The sequence below is a fragment of the Fundulus heteroclitus genome, chromosome 20 (genome assembly GCF_011125445.2).
Source record: "Fundulus heteroclitus isolate FHET01 chromosome 20, MU-UCD_Fhet_4.1, whole genome shotgun sequence".
Classification (NCBI taxonomy): Eukaryota; Metazoa; Chordata; class Actinopteri; order Cyprinodontiformes; family Fundulidae; genus Fundulus; species Fundulus heteroclitus.
In genome coordinates, this window is record NC_046380.1 from 33,216,361 (window position 1) to 33,235,941 (window position 19,581).

At 40.3% G+C, this 19,581-nt stretch overlaps 1 protein-coding gene across 1 annotated transcript in view; it reads right to left on the reverse strand.

Moving 5' to 3' along the window:
- The window catches only part of prickle2b (prickle homolog 2b), a gene marked incomplete in the record, with an annotated part of 170,789 nt that extends 151,432 nt beyond the window's left edge, over positions 1 to 19,357 (reverse strand). The window contains 2 exon segments of the mRNA XM_036151847.1: positions 18,581 to 18,666; positions 19,161 to 19,357. Coding sequence (XP_036007740.1) covers positions 18,581 to 18,666; positions 19,161 to 19,202 — 128 coding nt within the window.
- Between the last annotated feature and the right edge of the window lie 224 nt (positions 19,358 to 19,581).

The following is a 19,581-nucleotide window of genomic DNA, read 5'->3' on the forward strand; positions in this document are numbered from 1 at the left end:
GGACTTCAGCTTAGATTAAGATTGAACTTTTTATTTTTTTTTGGGGGGGGGGGGGGATTTTTAGGGTTTATGATATTGTAAAGTCTTTAAAAATTCCTGGATCTGATTTCATCTGGGAGAAATCTCAAAATGGGTCTCCATTGTTTTGTTTTTTAGCAATATTTCACCAGGCACAAAATCGGCCTTCCTTCTTAGTCATCACAGTCTCCAGACTGGTTTTCCTTTCTTCTGGCCTGATGAGGTACCCATAAGTGGACCACTGGTAAGTTTAGATATTCATATTGTCTTTCTCTACTTAAAGAAGTTAAGTTAACCTTTCTGCAATTTTAAATATTCAGTTTTAAGGCGTTTTTGTTATTTTTACCAGGCTGCCAACAATTGTGGATGGGGCTTTTTCCCAGAGTTCTTACACATTTTTACTTAAAAACTGCACAGTTTTCTAAACTCATTATTGATTCTTTACTCTAGTTTGAAAATTATTTTAGACATTTAAAAGATCAAGTTAAACCTTTTAAAAAGTAATCAGGCGATTTGATCTGTAGGTACCAAAAATCTTTAAACAACACAACACTAAAACTGGTATCCATGTGGGATAGTGGACCGTTTCAATGTTTTTTGTGGATCTGGACTAAAATGGATCCCATTTGAAAAAAAAAAATTGCCTTAAACACTGGAATACTCCACACTAAAAACACACTCTTTAAAGGACAGTTGGTAAAAATTGCTTTATTTAAGTCATTTGTAAAAATGGTATTTGGTTTGGCATTTAACCCAGATTCACAAGCCAAGTTCAGTTTTTTGTGTCCAAAAATAGGGAAGCAGTGAAATCTTTTTATGCCTCGTATTCAGTCATTAACTTAAAAAATTAAATGTTGGTGGGTAAGTTAAATAAATATAAAAAAATAAACAAATAAGAAGAAATACAAAATAAAAGAAAAAGGAACATATTTCCAGACTTTATATCGTTTTCCAGAACAGGAAAATAATGGAAGAAAATTCCAGATTTTTCCAGGCCTTTAAAAACTACATGGTAACCGTGTCATCCTCTTTATAATATTTTATTTATTAAAATGAAGGTTGCATTGTGAAGCATTGGCATGTAATAAATAATTGGACTTCTCTCTTTCTGTCTAAAGTTTGTTAGAAATATTAGATGTTGACTTTGAGGCTGATGGAAGCCATCCGGAGCCTTCCTGCCAGCTTGTCTCTTTGCGGTCTGGTGGGTCCAAGATGAGCCCTGTGGTGTGGGAAAACCCAAAAGAGGGATTAAATGGGAGAAAGAGGGATTTGCTGGTTAAAAGCTGCCCTCCGACATGGATACAACAGTCTTTTGATTCAGCAAATCAGCTCATCCTGTCTTTCAACCCTGGACTTGGCCGTCATCCTGTCACTTCACTGATAGCACATTCGCTCTTGTTTCTACAAAGTAGCACAGAGCTTGTTATCGTGGCGTAGACCCGGAGTTGCAGCACAAACAGTGTTGCATTAAAATCTCACAATGATATATCGGCTTTTTTATGAACAGGTGGTCTCGATGTCTGAACGCTTTCATTTTTGTAACACTTCCAGGAACAGAGGCTATTAAGCTCGTTTTTAACAGCTTACCACTTAGACATAAACGCCAGGCAGAGTAGACCATTTAAACAAAATATGAAACTCCATTTACAGCTGCCAATTTTGTGAGGGTGTGGGTCCAGATGCGAAAACACTCTGGTCTAAGGAGGTCCTCCCCCTTAAGTCCTATCCTGTCTAACCATCTATTTCAACCTTCTATATCTGACCCCGTTTTCCAGGACTGGTAGAGAACGTGCATCCTGTGATAATGACGTCACCCCGTCATTAATAACAGCTTTGAATATTTTAACCAAATCTGCTTTGACTCTTTCTTCAATCTCAGCTACAAAATTTTCCAGAGACTCCAAAGACAAATACAGTAGACGTCTTCCTTACCTTGGATCCTGACAACAGAGAGCTCGTATCAGTGGTATACAAATATGCACAGCTACGAAAGACTCCTCAATGGATGCCAATAAGTAATGGATGCCTGGGAGGAGTACTTGGATTTGTCGGTTTCAGAGGAAGCATGTCACAAATGAATAAAATTAATGAATAATAATAAAAAAAAAACATTAGCACCAACAGATAAATGTTAAGAAATGCCTTTATTGTCCCACAATCGGGTAATTCGGGCGTGACAATGGCAAAAACACATAGACGGAGGTATACACTAGATTATTAACATGAAAAACATGCCAATTTAAAGTTACGTTCTAAAGCAAAAGAGTTTGAGCGTTGTAAATGATCCTTGATCGGATCAGAACCTGTGCATCCAGTAGCATGTTTGTAAACGCTGCGAGCAGCAGATTATAGAGTCTAACAGCAGCTCATACACGTTAATGGGATAGAATGATATGCCTATATGCTCAAGTATAATAAGTTCAGGAAAAATTAAAAAAAAACATAGCTTAGGTCTTTAAAGAAAATCATTACATGATTGACCTTCAACTAATAACGCCCTGCCCAGTTTGTGTGCAGAAGTGTCAGACGATTAGTCTCCTATGGGCGTGTCTCTAAGGAGTTGCTCAACCAACAAGGTCGCAGTCTATTAGCTTGAACTCTCCAGAGGAGCACCTGAGGTTCAACCATAGATCCCAACGTTTGACATCAGAATCAGGGGGATTTTTCTTTCAAGACACGCCAATGTATTTCTAAAAAGCACATTTAAGAGTCGTAGACGATGATAGACGTTAGACTAATGTAAACTTGCCAGCCACTTCATTAGGTACACCTCTTCAGTTGCTTGTTACCACACATAGTGACCCAGGATATCAAACAACAGCGTCTAATTTAAGGCGTCCAGAAGTAGGGAAGAAGACCTGTTGTGGCAGATATTTTTTGGCACATTTTAAACACTATGCCAACTTATTACCTCAATATTGTTACTGAGCATCTCCATACTTTTATGACCACAGTGTACCCATCTACCGATGGCTACTTCCTACACAATAACGCACCATGATATAACGTTGATATAATGATATAACCATGAAATAATGCCCAAATCTTCCCAAACTGGTGTCTTGAACATGATGAAGAGCTCACGGCACACCAATGACCTCCCCAATCACTAGATTTCAACTAATTGCGTCATGGATTTGCTGCTGTCAAATATGCATGCACTGCCTGTCTGCAGTCAAGTCAAACCTTGCATTTAATGTTCTTGTATCCATGCAACAACAAATTTAGTCTGCTCGGAAGGGAAAAAAACTGAGTCAGTAGAACTCACAACACTTATGAATAACTAGATCTTTTTTTTTTTTTTTATCTGGACCTTTTCAGAGAGAGACCATCAACACTGCACACCGGCCCTGAGAGGCAGATTGAAGTCTCTCATCCATGAAATGATGCTTTAAGTGCCTCTTTGGTATCTCTCTCTCTCTCTCTCTCTCTCTCTCTCTCTCTCTCTCTCTCTCTCTCTCTCTCTCTCTCTCTCTCTCTCTCTCTCTCTCTCTCTCTCTCTCTATCACAGACAAACACACCCAAACATACTCCTCATAAGTGAACACATTTAGGAGAAACCCAAACACACAGGAACGTTTGTGTGATCCAGGTGAACAGACGCAGGATACCATCCGCTCTGATCGGGCTTCTTAGCCTCAGCCTTGGCTCATGTGGGAATGTGAGCAGAGTTGTAGATGACACATCGCCCACCTCTCCGATGACAGCAAATTACACACAGGCAGAGAAGGCCCCGTAGGGAGCGGACAGGTGAACAAACACAGACATATGTGAAGAGGAAAGGAACAGACACATGATAAAGAGTCAACGTTTTGGTTTAGGGTGAGACTTCATTTCATCTATCAATGCAACAAATAACCTTTATGTTTATCCCCTAAGTGCTGTTTGATGGAGTAGCTGTCAGGGTCTCTTTTCTCAATATGAGACGGAGACCCCAAACTCTCAGGTCAATATGCTACTAAAGCCCACCAATTATTAGAGGGGCGGCTGAATCAATAAACCAATCAAATAATTTAACACCGTGTGCAGGGCAGACAAATGAGGCTTCGGTTCCCGCTGGGATTGTGGGTCTATCATAAAATCAGTGGTAAACTCGCTAAAATAATCAGCGTGTCTAAGAGAACTTAGGAGCTTAATGGTTAATACAAAAAGAAAGAAAGGTGAAGGACAGTTCACTTCGAAGTCAGTTCATGACTCAAGATTGATAAAGATAATTAGACTACACTGACCTCTAGTGGCAGCTTCAAATAGCAATTCGTGCGCACCTTGGCAAACTCCAGCCTGATTCCTACTGAGATTTTACAATGTGTTCAAACACACCAGGATCAATATTAGTTTTATTCCGGCTTTTATCACATTCATCTCAACAGGGAACAGGTGGTAGGGCAAGGAGCAGACAGAGAAGGGGCTGGTCTGTGGTGGTGGTGTGGGGGGAGGGGGGATAAAACATGAGGAGCAGAGATTCAAAGAGGACTTTGAAGTGGTGCGCTGCTTAAACCACGGTACACACTTTAAGGTGGGGGATGGCACGGATGGATGTCAGATGGCTGAGATGAGGTGGAATAGGCCATGAAAATGGATAAATGGGACAGTTACAGAGCAGCGAATGAAGTTTATAACTACAGACTGAACATAAAAGCAGACACATACAGTGATGAAAAGAGGAGCCATAGAGAAAAAAAAAAATGGAAGATGATGAGATTGACAGTGACATGACGGTGTTCATGTTTCATTTAAGTAGCTATGTTTCAACTAGACATGCACTGATCTGACTTCTCCTGGCCGATGCCAGTTCTGAATGATTCTGGTTATCTATCTAAACAGTATTACAGAAAAAAAAATAAATAAATAAATAAATAAATAAATAAATAATATATATATATATATATATATATATATATATATATATATATATATATATATAAATATATATATATATATATATATATATATATATATATATATATATATATCTATATATATATATATATATATATATATATATATGCATATGCTTCACATTATTCCACAGAGGCAATAGTTGAGCCCACAGAAAATAAAGGAAATAGCAGAGCATCCCCATTTATGCATTAAAGCATATGAATTCTCAGCCTTTATCTGATTTTTATGAAAATCAAAAAAGAGCATTCAAGCACCTGCTGTTGGGTGATGCTTTTAAACACCAAACACAGTCAAGGTTCTTTGTTTCTATGCATGTAACGAGTAGTGAAAAGAAATATGACTTTTCAGTACTATTTGGCAAGTCCATCTTAGCTGGGTATCCACTTCTGGTTTCTGTTTCATCTCTAACATTAGTCCCAATTTCTTTGAACATTAATCCGGTTTAACTGATCAGTCAGTTCCTCAATTTAAATATGACATATTTGCTTTAAATGACATTAAATGCAGAGACCCAATAATCAATAGGCAGAAACTTAAAATTAGCAAATTTTCTCTTAATCTGTTTGGCAAGTAAACTTCTAAAAAAAAAAAAAGATTATTTTCCATTACCCAATAACTGCATCAAAATAAAGAAATCCTACAACTTTAGTCTATAAAAGATTCAACCAGCAGCATCTAGTTTGATGAAGTTTTGTTTACTTATAGAAGTAGGTTTGGTATGCTTTGCTTTTATAAAAATGGAGATAATCTTATAATTCCTGAAATCTTTGTGGATTCTAAACAACTATCTCTGTCTAAGAACCTACAGATTTTTTTCTCTTTTCTATATTTTACGGTGCCCTAGAGAAAAAAAGGGAATAACTCAAAATCAGCCACTGAATCCTCAAAGAACATAACATATTGGTATTTGCAGCAAAACCTCCAACCAGTACAGTTCCTTTATGCCTCACTGTGCCAGCCAGTGGATCACAAACTCCCTCCAGACTATTAGCACTGGCGCCCCACAGGAGTGTGCGCTCTCCCCATCACTGTCTGGTTTGGATCTGCCATCACAAAGGACAGGGTCACAGTGCAGTGGAAAAGATCACTGGGGCCAACCTGCCCTCCATTTAGGACCTTTCCAGAGTCAGGAAACGGGCAAAAAACATCACTGTAGATCCATCTCACCCCATTTACAATACGTTCCAACGTCTCCCCTCTGGTAGGCGCCACAGAGCACTGTACAACAAAACTAACAGAATCACTTCCTCATATCTGAACACATACCGGGCTGATAAAGCTGATTCTAATATGAGTAACATTGCAAAATATATTACTTATATAGGTGGATATCAATGAATGCAGACCTTTCTCTATCCTAAATTTTATTACAAATGTCAGAACATCACAGATCCTACTGTCCTAAAGCTCGACGTCATGGCAAACATTAATAGTAAATATTGCACATTGTGAAGCATAATCTGTCAGGCGCCGCAAGCCTTTAAATTTGCAGACAGCGTGAAGTTAATGGCTCCGACATGTTTGCCACTGTAAATGACTTTTATTAAGATTTTGGGGTTTGAGCACAAAACACAGGCTTTGAAGCAACGTCAGGTTTTCCACTACAACCTGTTGAATAAACATTAAAAGATAAGTCTTAGACATGATTTCATGTGTTGACAAAAGTCCTGACCGTGGGAACAGTTGTCCAGCACCAGTCACTAGCAGATAACAGGACAATATGTCAGAGGCATATTTTTAATTTGAAATGTTTAAAGCCAGTAATGTAATATCTATCTTTTTGTTTTTAAGCCGGGGGCAAAAATCAAACTGGTTTGCAGCGTCCCAACAGGGAGATCTGTCAGGATAACATGAATTAACTGTCAAACCGGGGCAAACTGGTTGGAAATTGCAGTCCTCTGCAGAGTAAATGTTAACTCTCTGTGCGTCTGACAGCCTTGAGCCAGCCCCCCTTTATTCCCAGTGACAGTTCAAAGGCAGCGCAGCACAACGAGCCTTCATTAAAGGCGAGGATCAGGACGAGGGCAAAAAGAGCTAGGTGAATTAAGTATCACCAGGGCAGGAGTCAGCAGGAAACTTAGATCCTTGCTAGAGGGAAATGAGGTGAAAAAAAGTGTTCTGAAATAGTTTTATTCCACTTTCAGGAAGCCAAATTAAATTAATTCCTTGTTCGAGTGTGGGTCACGGTGGTGTGCCCTGTGGTGTCTGAGTGTGATTGTGTCTGTGAGACAATTACTGATGCCTATCAGTTATAATCCAAATGCACCAGCACCTGTTCCTGGTGACCCTGATAACAGTGATGGAGCAACTCCAAAAGATGAGGATCAGGGTGAAGCGATACTTGGTGACTCCCACCCACACAGCTGTTACGTTTAATAATTATGTGAATTAAGGAAATAAAGTGTTGAATTTCATCAGTAAATGATAAATTGTGCAATATGTTCACGTAGTATGATCCAGTGAGATGAATTAGTTGGGTAAATATATTCACATAGCATGATAGGGTGTGCCGTGTTGCAACGTTCACAATTCAGTCCATTTACATAGGAAGATTAACAGAAAGACTAGCAAAGTTATTTTGGCTGCTGGTTGAAAAATACATAAAATTATGGGAATGGTAACTATTTATTCAACCTTTCCCATCCATCAAGAAATGAACCAGCGAGTTACCGTATTTACCGGTGTGACAGGGGGAGTAAAAAAGTGGAAAACACAGTGGAGGCAATGTGTCTGAGTGAGACACGCTGGGCCCCCTGCTGGTTTACTCTGGCTCGCTAAAGAACGGAAAAGGAAGTGAGCGCTTTTATTCGGTCTAAACAGCCAAATTTTCACACACTGCTATAAGATTTGCATTCAAATCAGTCAAAACCAAAAAACATTTAACAGCCCTGAACTTGTGAGAAAGAAATCTGATTGGAGGGATTGAATATGAGTTGATTCATTCTGGGGACTTTGAAAACACTGAGAGAACACGGTCAGTGAGGGAAGCAGCTCCTCTCACTGTAAAAGCGGCCCCCTGCGACCACGGACCTGTTTTCCTTTGGTAAACCCATCTGAGACAACATGGAGAACTTTCCTCTCCACATGAAAGACGACGATCAAGACAAAGGAGCAGCAAGAACAAAGCCCTTTATTGTATATTTGATTAATTCACATATTTTAAGCTGCCGAATCGTATAATTACGTAAGCCCTGGCAGCACTAATGACAGAAGGTTACAGGAACCGTTACGAGCACTGAGCGGTACAGACACCTGACACCTGGCAGGGTCTCCAGTTACATGTTCAGAACCGACCTGGTGGATGAAATGACACCACCTGTTGTCGTGTTTATCGCCCACTCGGACATTAAACAGACCGCAGCCGGAATGCGCCACACGAGGCCTGCAGCCAAAAGGCTCGATCTGAACCAAGCGAGGTGATTTTTCTCAATTAAAGAAACAAAGCAAACACAGCATGGGGGAGGATGACGTCGATCGAAAAAAGAAGAGACGGCATCATTCAAGGGGTTTCTGAAGGAAAAGCGATACAATTTTTTAACCCTTGAACAAAGGCTCTAACCATGAAAATATGCAAAAGTATCTCTGTGTGTTGTTGCCAGAGGCACTGAATTTGTATAATGCATTCAACAAGATACACCAAGCAGTATGTCAGGAATCTGTACTTGGTTTTATGATTAAATAGGAGGGTGAAGAGAGGAAATGAGGAATTATGCAGGAATTCAGCCCTCCGTCTGGAACCTCAGGGTGACTGCGCCTCACATGAGCCTGGCCCCTGAATTTAGAAAGAATCAGAATTAAACACCTGACCAACAGGCTCCCACAGGACTAAGGCCATCTTCTCAGACATGCATTGCCACCAATGATCCTGACAAAGAATAGCTCAATTAAAGATACAAGGCTCTGGACCTGAGCACGGTGCTTAGACAGAGTGAGGTACGGAGAACACGGGGAGTAACGATAAAAGAGAAAAGGTAAAGCAAGTAGAGAACAGGAGCAGAAAGATGGACAGGGAGACGCTCAGCCTCAGACATCTGAGGACCTAAAGGTCAGAAATATGATTTACATTTACCCCCCCAGTCATACATCAGAGGATCCTGCACTCCTGTCCAAATAAAATGCCTTCAAAGGGAATCCGCTCAAGAGGACGAACACACAGCGCATCATTCACAGGCAAGCAGCCAGGTTTAACAAGTTACATCTATCATACAATGTAATATTAGTAACTGTTACTTCAAACTGCCACTTTGATTTTGATTTTTTTTTATGACAGTAGGACTCTAAAGTCTCAAGTGTTTAGGGGTAGGAGTTTATAAGTTCTCACTTCTTCCTACCCCATTTTGAGCATGATATGTTAACTGAAACAAAAATCTGTATTTTCTCTTCTTTCTTATGCACTTCTTGTTACTGTGCACTATTTTATTTTTATATTTGTATCATGTTCAAATAAATAAAGAAAGAAAGAAAGAATAATCAACAATCATATAAAAGTATTCATTCTTCTTAAAAGATTTAACTTTTTTTTCACTTTATAGTCAAATTTCAGATAGGCCACCACAAAGTACCACAAAAACTAAAAAGTGTGGCACGCATTAATACACCCCTTTGGTCATTATTTTGTAGAACCATATTTTACTGTATTACAGTTTGCACAGCTGCAAACAAAAATGTAACAAATCATTCTTCGCATAATAGTTCAAACTCAGTCGGAATAGTGGGAGACCGTCTGTAAATATCTTTTTTTTTTTTTTGTTTAGCCACAGATTCTCAGTTAGATGTAGAGCTGACTTTGACCGGGCTATTATAACACATAAATATACTTTGAGTTAAGCATTCCATCTACTATGGTCATTTAGTTTATAATTTATTTTCATCATTAAAATTTCTCATCATGGCAATAAGTTAGATGTATTATTCATGACAATGATAAATTCAAATGCCCAAAAACGGTATTGTCAGCATTGTTACTTTTACTATTTTCTGCACTCTTGATTCCGTGAGTGCATCGGTAAATATCAGTAAATTCCAATATATGATTAAATGCAGTCACTGTTTGTAGTTTAGCGAATCAAAATCCACTTCTTTATGCAAGTGGCATCCTGAAGAAACCTGCTTCTAAATTATTATGTTTTTGAGAGAGCTGTATTGTGGGCCTGTGACGGCGGTGATGCACTCACAACCATACAATTGCCCAAAATAAAGAAGTGGTAAACCACTTTTATTCCTATCATAATACTATTATAGGATTTTTAGTTCATTTTGCCCATCCCTGAAAAAAAAAGCATCCTCATGTCGCCACGGAGACAGTGTTCACGGTGATGTACAATGCTATACATTGAGTTTTGCTGTGTGCTCACATGGCTTTTGGCGAACTGAAAACAGGAATTCTTAGGCTTAGGAGGACTTTGAAGGTGACTGATTGGGCATTTATTTCCTTAACCACAGAGTGTTTAATCTGAGGTCACAGAGAAAGTGAAACTTAAAAATCTGATGCAGGCGGCTAGCCTAATTCGCTGAAATGTCATTGCAGCAACCCCAAAAAACTGATAAGCTGTCAATAAAAATTAGGAGACAAAAAAGAAATGTCTGCACCCTCCAGCTGCAAAACCATCCCTGTTTTTTGGTGTTGTTTCATTGTTGCCCCTTTAGTGAATCTGTTGTGCATTTGAATAACACCAGAACAGCAGACGCCGATTAACCACCCCCTCTACTGCCCAGATATATGATCCAGGATATTATACTCCGATTAAAGTAGTATAAGTAGTCCTTTATTTTCTGAGCAGTGTAGTTATGTATGCCAGACACTTGTGGGCTTTTATTTGTAAAAAAAAAAAAAAAAAAAAAAAAAAAAAAAAAAAATAGAAAGAAAGAAAATGAAAGGCATGCATAATTTTTTGCACATTTCCCTGTTGCGCACGACTTTTTCTTGGTCTATCACATAAAACCCCAACAAAATGCATTAGATGTTGTAGTTTTAAAGTGATAACATTTGTACAAATGTAAATAGGAATACTTTGGAAAGGCTTTGTACACTCCTGCTATCTTATGCTTGCAAACAAAGCCAAAGAAGGAGATAGCCCACCAGGACAGAAACTTTAAACAAAAGAGGCTTATCATCTCTATGCCAAAGCGCAAATAACTCACTAATGTTCTATTGTGTGGCACCAACCACCAATGGGTTATTTGTCCTACCTCCTCCCCTTATTCTCTCCTGCAGCAGCCAGCACCCATTCAAGCTCCAGAGCGCCCTGACAGTTTTATTTGCCAGGCCGTCTTGTTAACACAGTGAATAGCTGGGCCGCCCTGTGTTATGCAGATGGCACTGGGTTACCGAGGGGACAGACGTCAGTGAGCCATTCACAACCAGGTTAAAACTCAACCTCAGTCACTCTCATTCTGCTGCAAGTACCATCTCCTCTCCCCTCTTTTCTTTCTGCCTCTTCTTTCCCTTCAGTGCGGCTTTTAGACAGCTAAAGTTTCACCTTAAACCCTCCAGCAAACAAGTACAGGCTTTGTTCAGTTCCAGTCAGCACAGCAAAAGGCTGAAATTAGAAAGAAAGTCTTAGATTAGGCCATATGTTGTGCTACTGGATAGGGGAAATGAAAAACCAGTGAACTGCAACAGTTTGAATTCCTCCTCATAGTCGTAATTCAAGGTTCTTCGTGTTTCATGGGAAAATTGCAAACTTTTCCAGACTCAAATTTTTAAGTTCTGAGTCAGCTATTTTTAGTTTATAGAGATTAAGAAAGAAGCGAAGACAGTAATGAAGAAAAGAAGGTCGCAAAAAAGAAATGACACAGGGACGGAAGCAGGAAGTGGATGAAAAAGGATGCACACATGGGAAAAAAAAGGAAGGAGAACATTAACATCATAACATAAGGAAAAAGGTCTGGAAGGAAAAATATTTTTTCCACCCTCATATTTCCTTTTCATTATTATCCAGCCCTGGAAAATATGGAAATCAGATTCAATACTTTTCCAGGCCTTTTCCCTAAGAATCACATCCGTTAGCGAGCCACGTCTGGAAAGCAGGTCAAGTGTAACGTTCAAGTGCTAAAACACTCCGGCACCGTGCAGAAGGGAGTCATGTGATCTTGCTGATCAAATGTCAGTGACACTCAGGGCTCATGTTAATAAGCTGGTAATGAGTCTCATTAGCACAAGGAAAATCAATCAACCTAAAGGCGGCCATTAATAATTCAGGAGCAGCGCGTAGCGCGGGGAGAAACTGCTCTGAATACCAACCTGCCCCGAGCAGCCGACCCAACCTCCATAGTTACGCCAGCAGGACAAAGCCCAGGCAGGCAGGTAGCAGAAGCTTTTCTTTTATCTATACATTTTACATTACAAGGAGAGCTGTAATTTCCAACTAAAGTTAGAGCCAAAGGGGCACATAAACTCAATAATTTGAAGTTTTATAATTATCTATCTGGCCTGATCATTTTCTGGGGTGGGATAATGATACACCATACAATCTCAGTAACTTAGATGCTTCAGTTTGTTGGGAATTTCCCCAGATCCAGATCGGGTCAAAAAGTATACAAACGGGCGTAAATATGGAAACAGGATTAATATCTGTTAGGGACTAACTTGACCAGGTGCTTTTTTCGTAGCCACAAAACAAGGCTTCGGCATAATACTGGTACCCAAACACGGCATGTCTGGGATCATTCCTGAGACCTTTAAAGGTGGTACACATGAAGTGTTTGGTTGGACACACATCGGAGCCTAACAACAGGAGAACATTCTTGAGGGCAGTGTTTTGGTTGGCCGGGGAGGATCTTAAATACACACAACGCCACACTGTCTTGGTCATGAATAGCAACGGGCTCAAACACCCTCAGTCAGCTCGCAAGAAAGGAGCAGTTTGAAGAACAACGTTGTGCTCCAGAAGTGGCAGAAGCCTCAGTAGGTTAAATGGAAAGAGGAGGAGGCAAGTTAAAACAAAAGTCGAGGGAAGAACAGTGCCAGTACTGCGTGTTGCATAACTGAATATGTCACAAATGAGTCAACCTTTTCACATATTTTAATTGCATAAACCTTCATCGTGTTTTTATGCGATTCAGATTTTGTGACAGAGCCTCGCAAAGTAGTGCATAATTGCAAAGAGCAAATAATACAATGCAGGATTTATAAAATACAAATTACACACAGAAATCTGCAAAGTGGGATGTGCTTAGATTTAAATGTGTTGTCACCATGGCATTTTGTTTCTAATAGGAATCGAGACAGATGGATGCCTGTCTAAATTCCTGTCAGATAGGAGGGTTGTAATTTTTTTGAAGAAAAATTATTTACTTTTTGACAATGGCAGCACACCAAAAAACATTTATATCTGCCTTAATGATTAGTTGAAAAAATCTTTAGTGTTATTACAGGAGTCAAATCCTTCTTATAATTGCTGACCAGCTTTTTCCATGTTTGTACTTCTTATTTTGCCATTTTATCTTTGATGATGAGCTCCACGTCTCTGAGAGAACCCCTCCTTGCCATCACCCTAATTTTTAGCTCCCCCCTCAGATTCTCTCTTAGATTCAAGTCAGGGCTCTAGCTGGGCCCATCCAAAACATGGGAGTTACTTCCAATAGGAAGAGACATGGTCAGAATTTAAAGATTACTTTTAACCTATATCTGCATGTGGGGTATGAATAAATGTGGGCTTAACTGTACATTCAAGCTCCCAAAGTTAATAATTTGTAGAACCAGGTTTTCCCTCAGAATGTGTATCAATAATTTCTCCTTGTAAAATAACTCAGGCTCAGACGGACTGGATGGAAATCCTCTGTGAACACAAATGATGATATCTTCCCACTGATTCAACATTATATTTAGGTCATATGAGGTCGTCTTCTCGTTATTAAGTTTCCTCGCAACTTCTGAGAGAGGAACCCCCTCAGCATGATGCTGCCACCTCCATAACTTACTGTGTGGATGATGTTTTCAGGGTGTTTTCAGCCATTTCAAGAAATCTGAAAGCACTGAATCATCTTTGCACTTCACAAATATGCATTTTAGGTTCAGGTTTTAATGTGACAAAAGATTAAAAGAATTCAAGAGATATGAACACTTGTGCAAGGCACAATATAACGCTAACGCTAATAGCTTCCTCAAAGCTCTTTGCAAATGGTGGACTCGCATATGACAGCCACTCGACTAACATTTAAAATAGGCATTGATATCAAATAACACATGTAGCAAGTCCATCCCATCTCTAACAGGATATTTTCAAAAACTCCCTTTTGACTTCAGCCTCTGTGTCACTTGAAGTTCGTTGCATTCCAAAACTATTGCAGGCTCCCTATAGTGGGTACCAACTGGTGTTTACTCAAGCCTTTCGGGGAAGAAAATGTTAGCTTTTTATTGTGAGACTACAAAGACAAGTCATTAAACGTCTGCATTCCTGAGCTCACTGTTGCCCCACTTAGTTTGCTTTGAGCAACGCAGGGGTGCATGGATTTTATGATGCAGAGTCTAACTACTATGAAGGACACCAGAGGACACAAAATCCTGGCTGCACAAAATCTAGGCTTGCTGCAGCCAAAACATGTTCTTACTTTAGGAGGAGAAGCAGTATTTGAGACCAGCCTGGTGTGCTGCAATGCTAGATTACAGCCTAAGAACTTTAAAAAAGAAAAAAACTATTTACTAACATGAGAATTCTAGTTCTTCGGACTTCTTCTCTAGTTTCTTGGAGGAGGTGGCCTCTAATCTAATCTTTCTAACACCTACTCTGCAGACCGTACTAATCCCCCTCAAGGCCGGGTTTCAGCAGTTCCCAACCTGGGACAAGAGATCAAAACAGCTCACATGGCATCATTACGGACATGTTTGGCCCGTCGAGCAAAAGCAGTCCAAACATTGGGTCAGTGAGTCACTTGTCCTCATTAGTGACTTAATTTATTACTGTGATTGTTCTGACCATAACTTAAAGGCATCTTACGTCCAACCTTGTTCAGAACCGAAGACGCCTTTTGGGTCATAGGTCAAACGTCTTCAAGAAAGCACTTAGGACTCGTCGCACTTAGGACTCGTCATGTCTTGGATGATTGAGAATCTACAGTCGCCCGATCTCCCACAAATAATTCTCACCAAACCACGGCAAGCAGCTCATTATCTCGCTTAGCCCCGCTGTAGAAGTCATAATCAGCGCACCCCTTTATGACGCCGTTAAAGCAACTCCAATGGTGCTTTCCCTGCAGCTTCCCCCGTAGCAATGTTTCCCCCCCCCCCATTAGTCACACTTTAACGTCCTAACTGAAATCACCTGTAGCTCACAGCGACGCCACATCGCCATACAACACAAAGCCTGTTTCCCAGCACAAGCACGCTGAGGTTTTACTTGTGACCAAAGCAGCAAGAAGCAGGCCTTGCATGCTGCGTGAGTCGTCTCCATCGGAGGGCAAAAACAATCTGAGAGGACATCGGGGAGCAGTACAGTGGCTTCCTCGAGGCGACACGCGCGGCCGATTCTACTCAAAGAGACGGGCGTCTAAAGGGGGTTCCTCCTGAATGCTACTCCACTTGAAGAGGAAGCCCGAAGAGTTCCTGCCTAGAGGACACGGTGACTCGCCAAATTAGCAGCAGCTTAATTAGCTGGTTGGATGTCACAACAGCGGCGAAGCAAATCGCTTCAGTTTTTTTGTTCTCTTTGCAGGCAAGTAAGGGAGAGGCATAAAGAAACCCCCAACTTGCCGTCTAACGACACGTGTTTGATTTCTATGCGCATGGCATGCTATTCATGACACAACCACAAGGTTCAATCTATTTTAACGGGATTTCATGTGATAGACCAACAAAAACTAGTGCAAAACTGTGAAGTGGAAGGATAATCATAAATGGTTGTCATTTTTTTGTACTTTGTTTCTTTTATTTATTTTTTTACAAATAAAAGTCTGAAAAGTGTGGTGTGCAATTGTATTCATGCAACATGAGCCAATAGTTTGAATATTCAGTTTGTTCTGCAGGTTTAGCTTCAAACAGTGAATCTTTGAAATTAAGATATTCTTTGATGGATTTGGGTCTAGTCTTTATTTGGACACTTTCAGCACAAATATGATTTGATAAAAGCGATTGCTTGTTTAGGGTCGTTGCTCTGCTGTAAGGTGGCTCTGTAACCAATCTCAACTCTTCCACAATCTCAGTCTTCTGAAGCCTTTAAAGAGGCCTCGTCAGGTACTATGACTTTACAAAGTTCATAGAAAAATTTTCTGATTAAATCATCGCACACTGTTGACTTATTATATTTTATTTCTGTATTTTACACTTTATTTTGGCTCTGTTAATTAGTAAACAACGTGTTTTGTGTATATTTATAGCAACAATGTAACCTGAAGCACAAAATTGTGCGGCACAATTTTGTGCTTCAGGTTATATGGTGCAGAGAGTAAACTAGCAGAAGCAATGGAGCCCAGAGACATATATGCAATGTTATTATGACATAACGAATAAACACAATCATACGTATATGTTCATTCTTACCTGTGAAAGGTAATGCCAGTAGATCCGGTTTGCACTGTGAATCAGTTGGTACAAATCCATGCAGCACATGAATGAGGCATCCTCTCCACATCGCTCCACTAACGTAGGATTCAGCGCTCAACAAGGCCCCTATATGCACGTCTGTGATGGAGCCGAGGGAGACAGCAGAGCCCAGCAGAGGTGCAAAACGTAAGCGGTTACGTAACCCTCACCATTAGGGGTGGGTATTGCCAAAGAAGTCACAATTCGATTTGAATCACGGTTCACATGACACGATCAGATTCTATCATGATGCATCACGATACTTGAATTATTGCGATGTATCGCGATGCATTGCAATATTTTCACTGAACACTGTTAGAAAAAATACAGCCATTACCAGTGGCTGACTGGCTGTGTATGATCTGGATAGTGTCTTCAATTGATACATAACTGAAAGCAACTGAATTCATATATAGCTGTATTTATTGAAACTACTTTTGGAGGTATTGCCATGAAAAAAAATATTATTGTTACTTGAGTGGACATACTGACAAAAAGCGCTTAGGATTTATAAAACTTAAAATAACAAAATAAGGATAATCAGTGCCATTTACATGGCCTCAGTGGTCCCTAAAACCAATGAAGTTGTATTCCACTTGTTTTTGGCTGATGTTCGCCAACCATTCATGCAATTTTATTTTATTAATTTTTTTAAATTAATAATTGATACTTGGCGTCAAGAATCGATGCAGTAGATCACGAAAATTAGAATCGCAATGCATCGTCATGACGATTATTTTGCACACCCCTACTCACCGTGTAGATCGGGTTGGTTTTCTACCACGCCCAGCTGTCCCTTTACTGCGAGGCACAGCAGGACAGTGCACTGGCTGTACAGCAGCTGCATCAATTGTCACCATCTTGCTTTCTGATAGTTCTGCCGGCTGGTTAACAATGTTTGCTCGTGCCCGGTGCAAAGATCTTTACAGGCTCAAAAAGGATTAAGTAAACACTATCAGAAAGAACGCTTGCCATATATTGTTTGATTTGAGGATGAATATATTTTTTCATATTTTTTTTGTGTTTCCGTTTCATGATCAAAATAAATGACGAGGCCTCTTTAACAGGTTTTCTTCTAGGCTTGTTCTGTGTTTAGCTCAAGGCTCTCTCTTTTCATTACCTCATCAGTAACATCTAACAACTGTTCAATAAACAGCAGATTTGTGGAGTACATTAAAAAAATTTGACAAAGTTTCTAATCTAAGTTTAGGACCATTGCAGCTACTCCTACAGCTCCTGCTGAGGAAAAGCATCCCCACCCCATGATGCTGCCACCAGCTTGTTTTATCAACTCAAGAAGTCCAACCTTCTACACGAGCTGCAGATAATCGTCTACAGTACCGTTATTTAGTCTGTCCAGTGCACATCCATCATTGTGTGGTTAGACTAATCTATAAAACAGGGCCAAAGTGTAACGAACAATCAGGTCTGCAAAGAGGATTATTGTGGCTGACCTTTCTTCCAGTAATGGCACAGCGCTAGGGTCAGGAAAAGGGCAGCTAACATCTCTGCAGACCCCACGTATCCTGGACACAAGCTGTTTAGACTCTTACCTTCAGGCCGGTGCTACAGAGCATTATTTGCAAAAACCAGCCGTGGTTTTAGTTTCTCACCCCGGGCTGTCTCTCTGATGAACAGTCAGGGTGCCCCGATCACTACTAAGCATATTAGCGCTAGTTCAACTTTATCTTGCTCTTAAGTTAAAAAAAAATAATAAATAAAAAATGTAAATATTTACAAGAAGAAAAATTGTTTATTTCCACATTTTTTTAAGATATTTGTATTTAAAAAGTCTTTATTCAAAGCAAAGTGGAACCAAATTCCTTGATTGTGCGCACAAACCCCGGCGAATAAATCTGATTCTGATTCACGATGGGTCTTCATGATGCTGGTCATTCTCAAATGTTCTCCAACAAACGGGTTTCAAAGAGCTGCTGTATTTATTCTGAGGATAAACTAAACACAGCAGGTAAACCCCGCTTGGTGTGCGGACTGAATTTTCCGGATTTTATTTGGGGTATCAGAGTAAAAGAAACTGAGTTCAAAACGCACGAAACACTTTTTGAGATTACGAACACCACTGCATAACCATACAGAGCCTTAAGAAGGTCTGTCACAAGCACTGGAAACGCAATGATCTACCTCCATTTGTGCAGAAGAAAGCCAGGACACTGATCTCCACAGGCGATACAAGGCTGTCCTCTCTGTTGTTCCTGTGCAACCTTCAACTGTGGAGGGGGGGGGGGGCAGAAGCACAGGATGAGGGACTCACAGCTTGAAGCGAATAAAAACAGCATGACTGGAAAAGCTAAGTAGCTACTGCCATGGGTTATGAATCCTGTTTCTCATCTATCTAAAATGTTTCTTTAGAAAGATGAGTCATTTAATCCTCATCAGTCGTAGTCTCTATCTAGATTTTAAAATGTAGAAAAAAGTAACATGATTGCTAAAGTCGCAGCCTGAAATAGAAACATCCTGGGCTGGGGTTGATGTGCTCAGTGTCAGAGTAACAGCCCGTCCCCATAGGAACGGGACAGAGCAGCAACAGGCAGGGGAAAAAACGCACACACTTTTAAAGATAAGAAAAAACGCACCAACACTCCAAGATACAAATGCGCACCACAATAAATACAAATAAATAAACTAACTAAACAGAAAATAGAACAGAAGTCCCTCATAGCTGTGTGAACTTTGCATTGCCCTCCCAACCCAGCCTACCTACCGATCTGCTGGATTCTCTCCTCTTGGAGCCGCGGCTCAGCATGACGCGCTGATGCCAGGACAGTGAAGACCGGTCTCCTGTCTCCCCTTAGCGCGTAAAAGCCGAAGCTTAAGAGCGGCTCCTGTTCCCCGAAAAAACCTCCAAAAGATTGTTACCACAGACACACGCACAAAAAAAGCGCTGCCAAAATCCTGGCTGCTGGTCCCGTTCAAACAACCTCCGTCATTAATAAGTGGAGTTCCGGTTAGCAGCTCCACCCTGCAGCCCTGCAGCCAATGGAGGGCCTCAATTTCCACAGGACAGACTGTAATTATGAGAGGCTGCCTGTGAATTATAGAAAGCATTAGTTCCTTCACAGACAGCAGCAATCGCTGTCTTCCCCTTTAAGGGCTGTTTTACCATGATTTGCACCACATTGAAA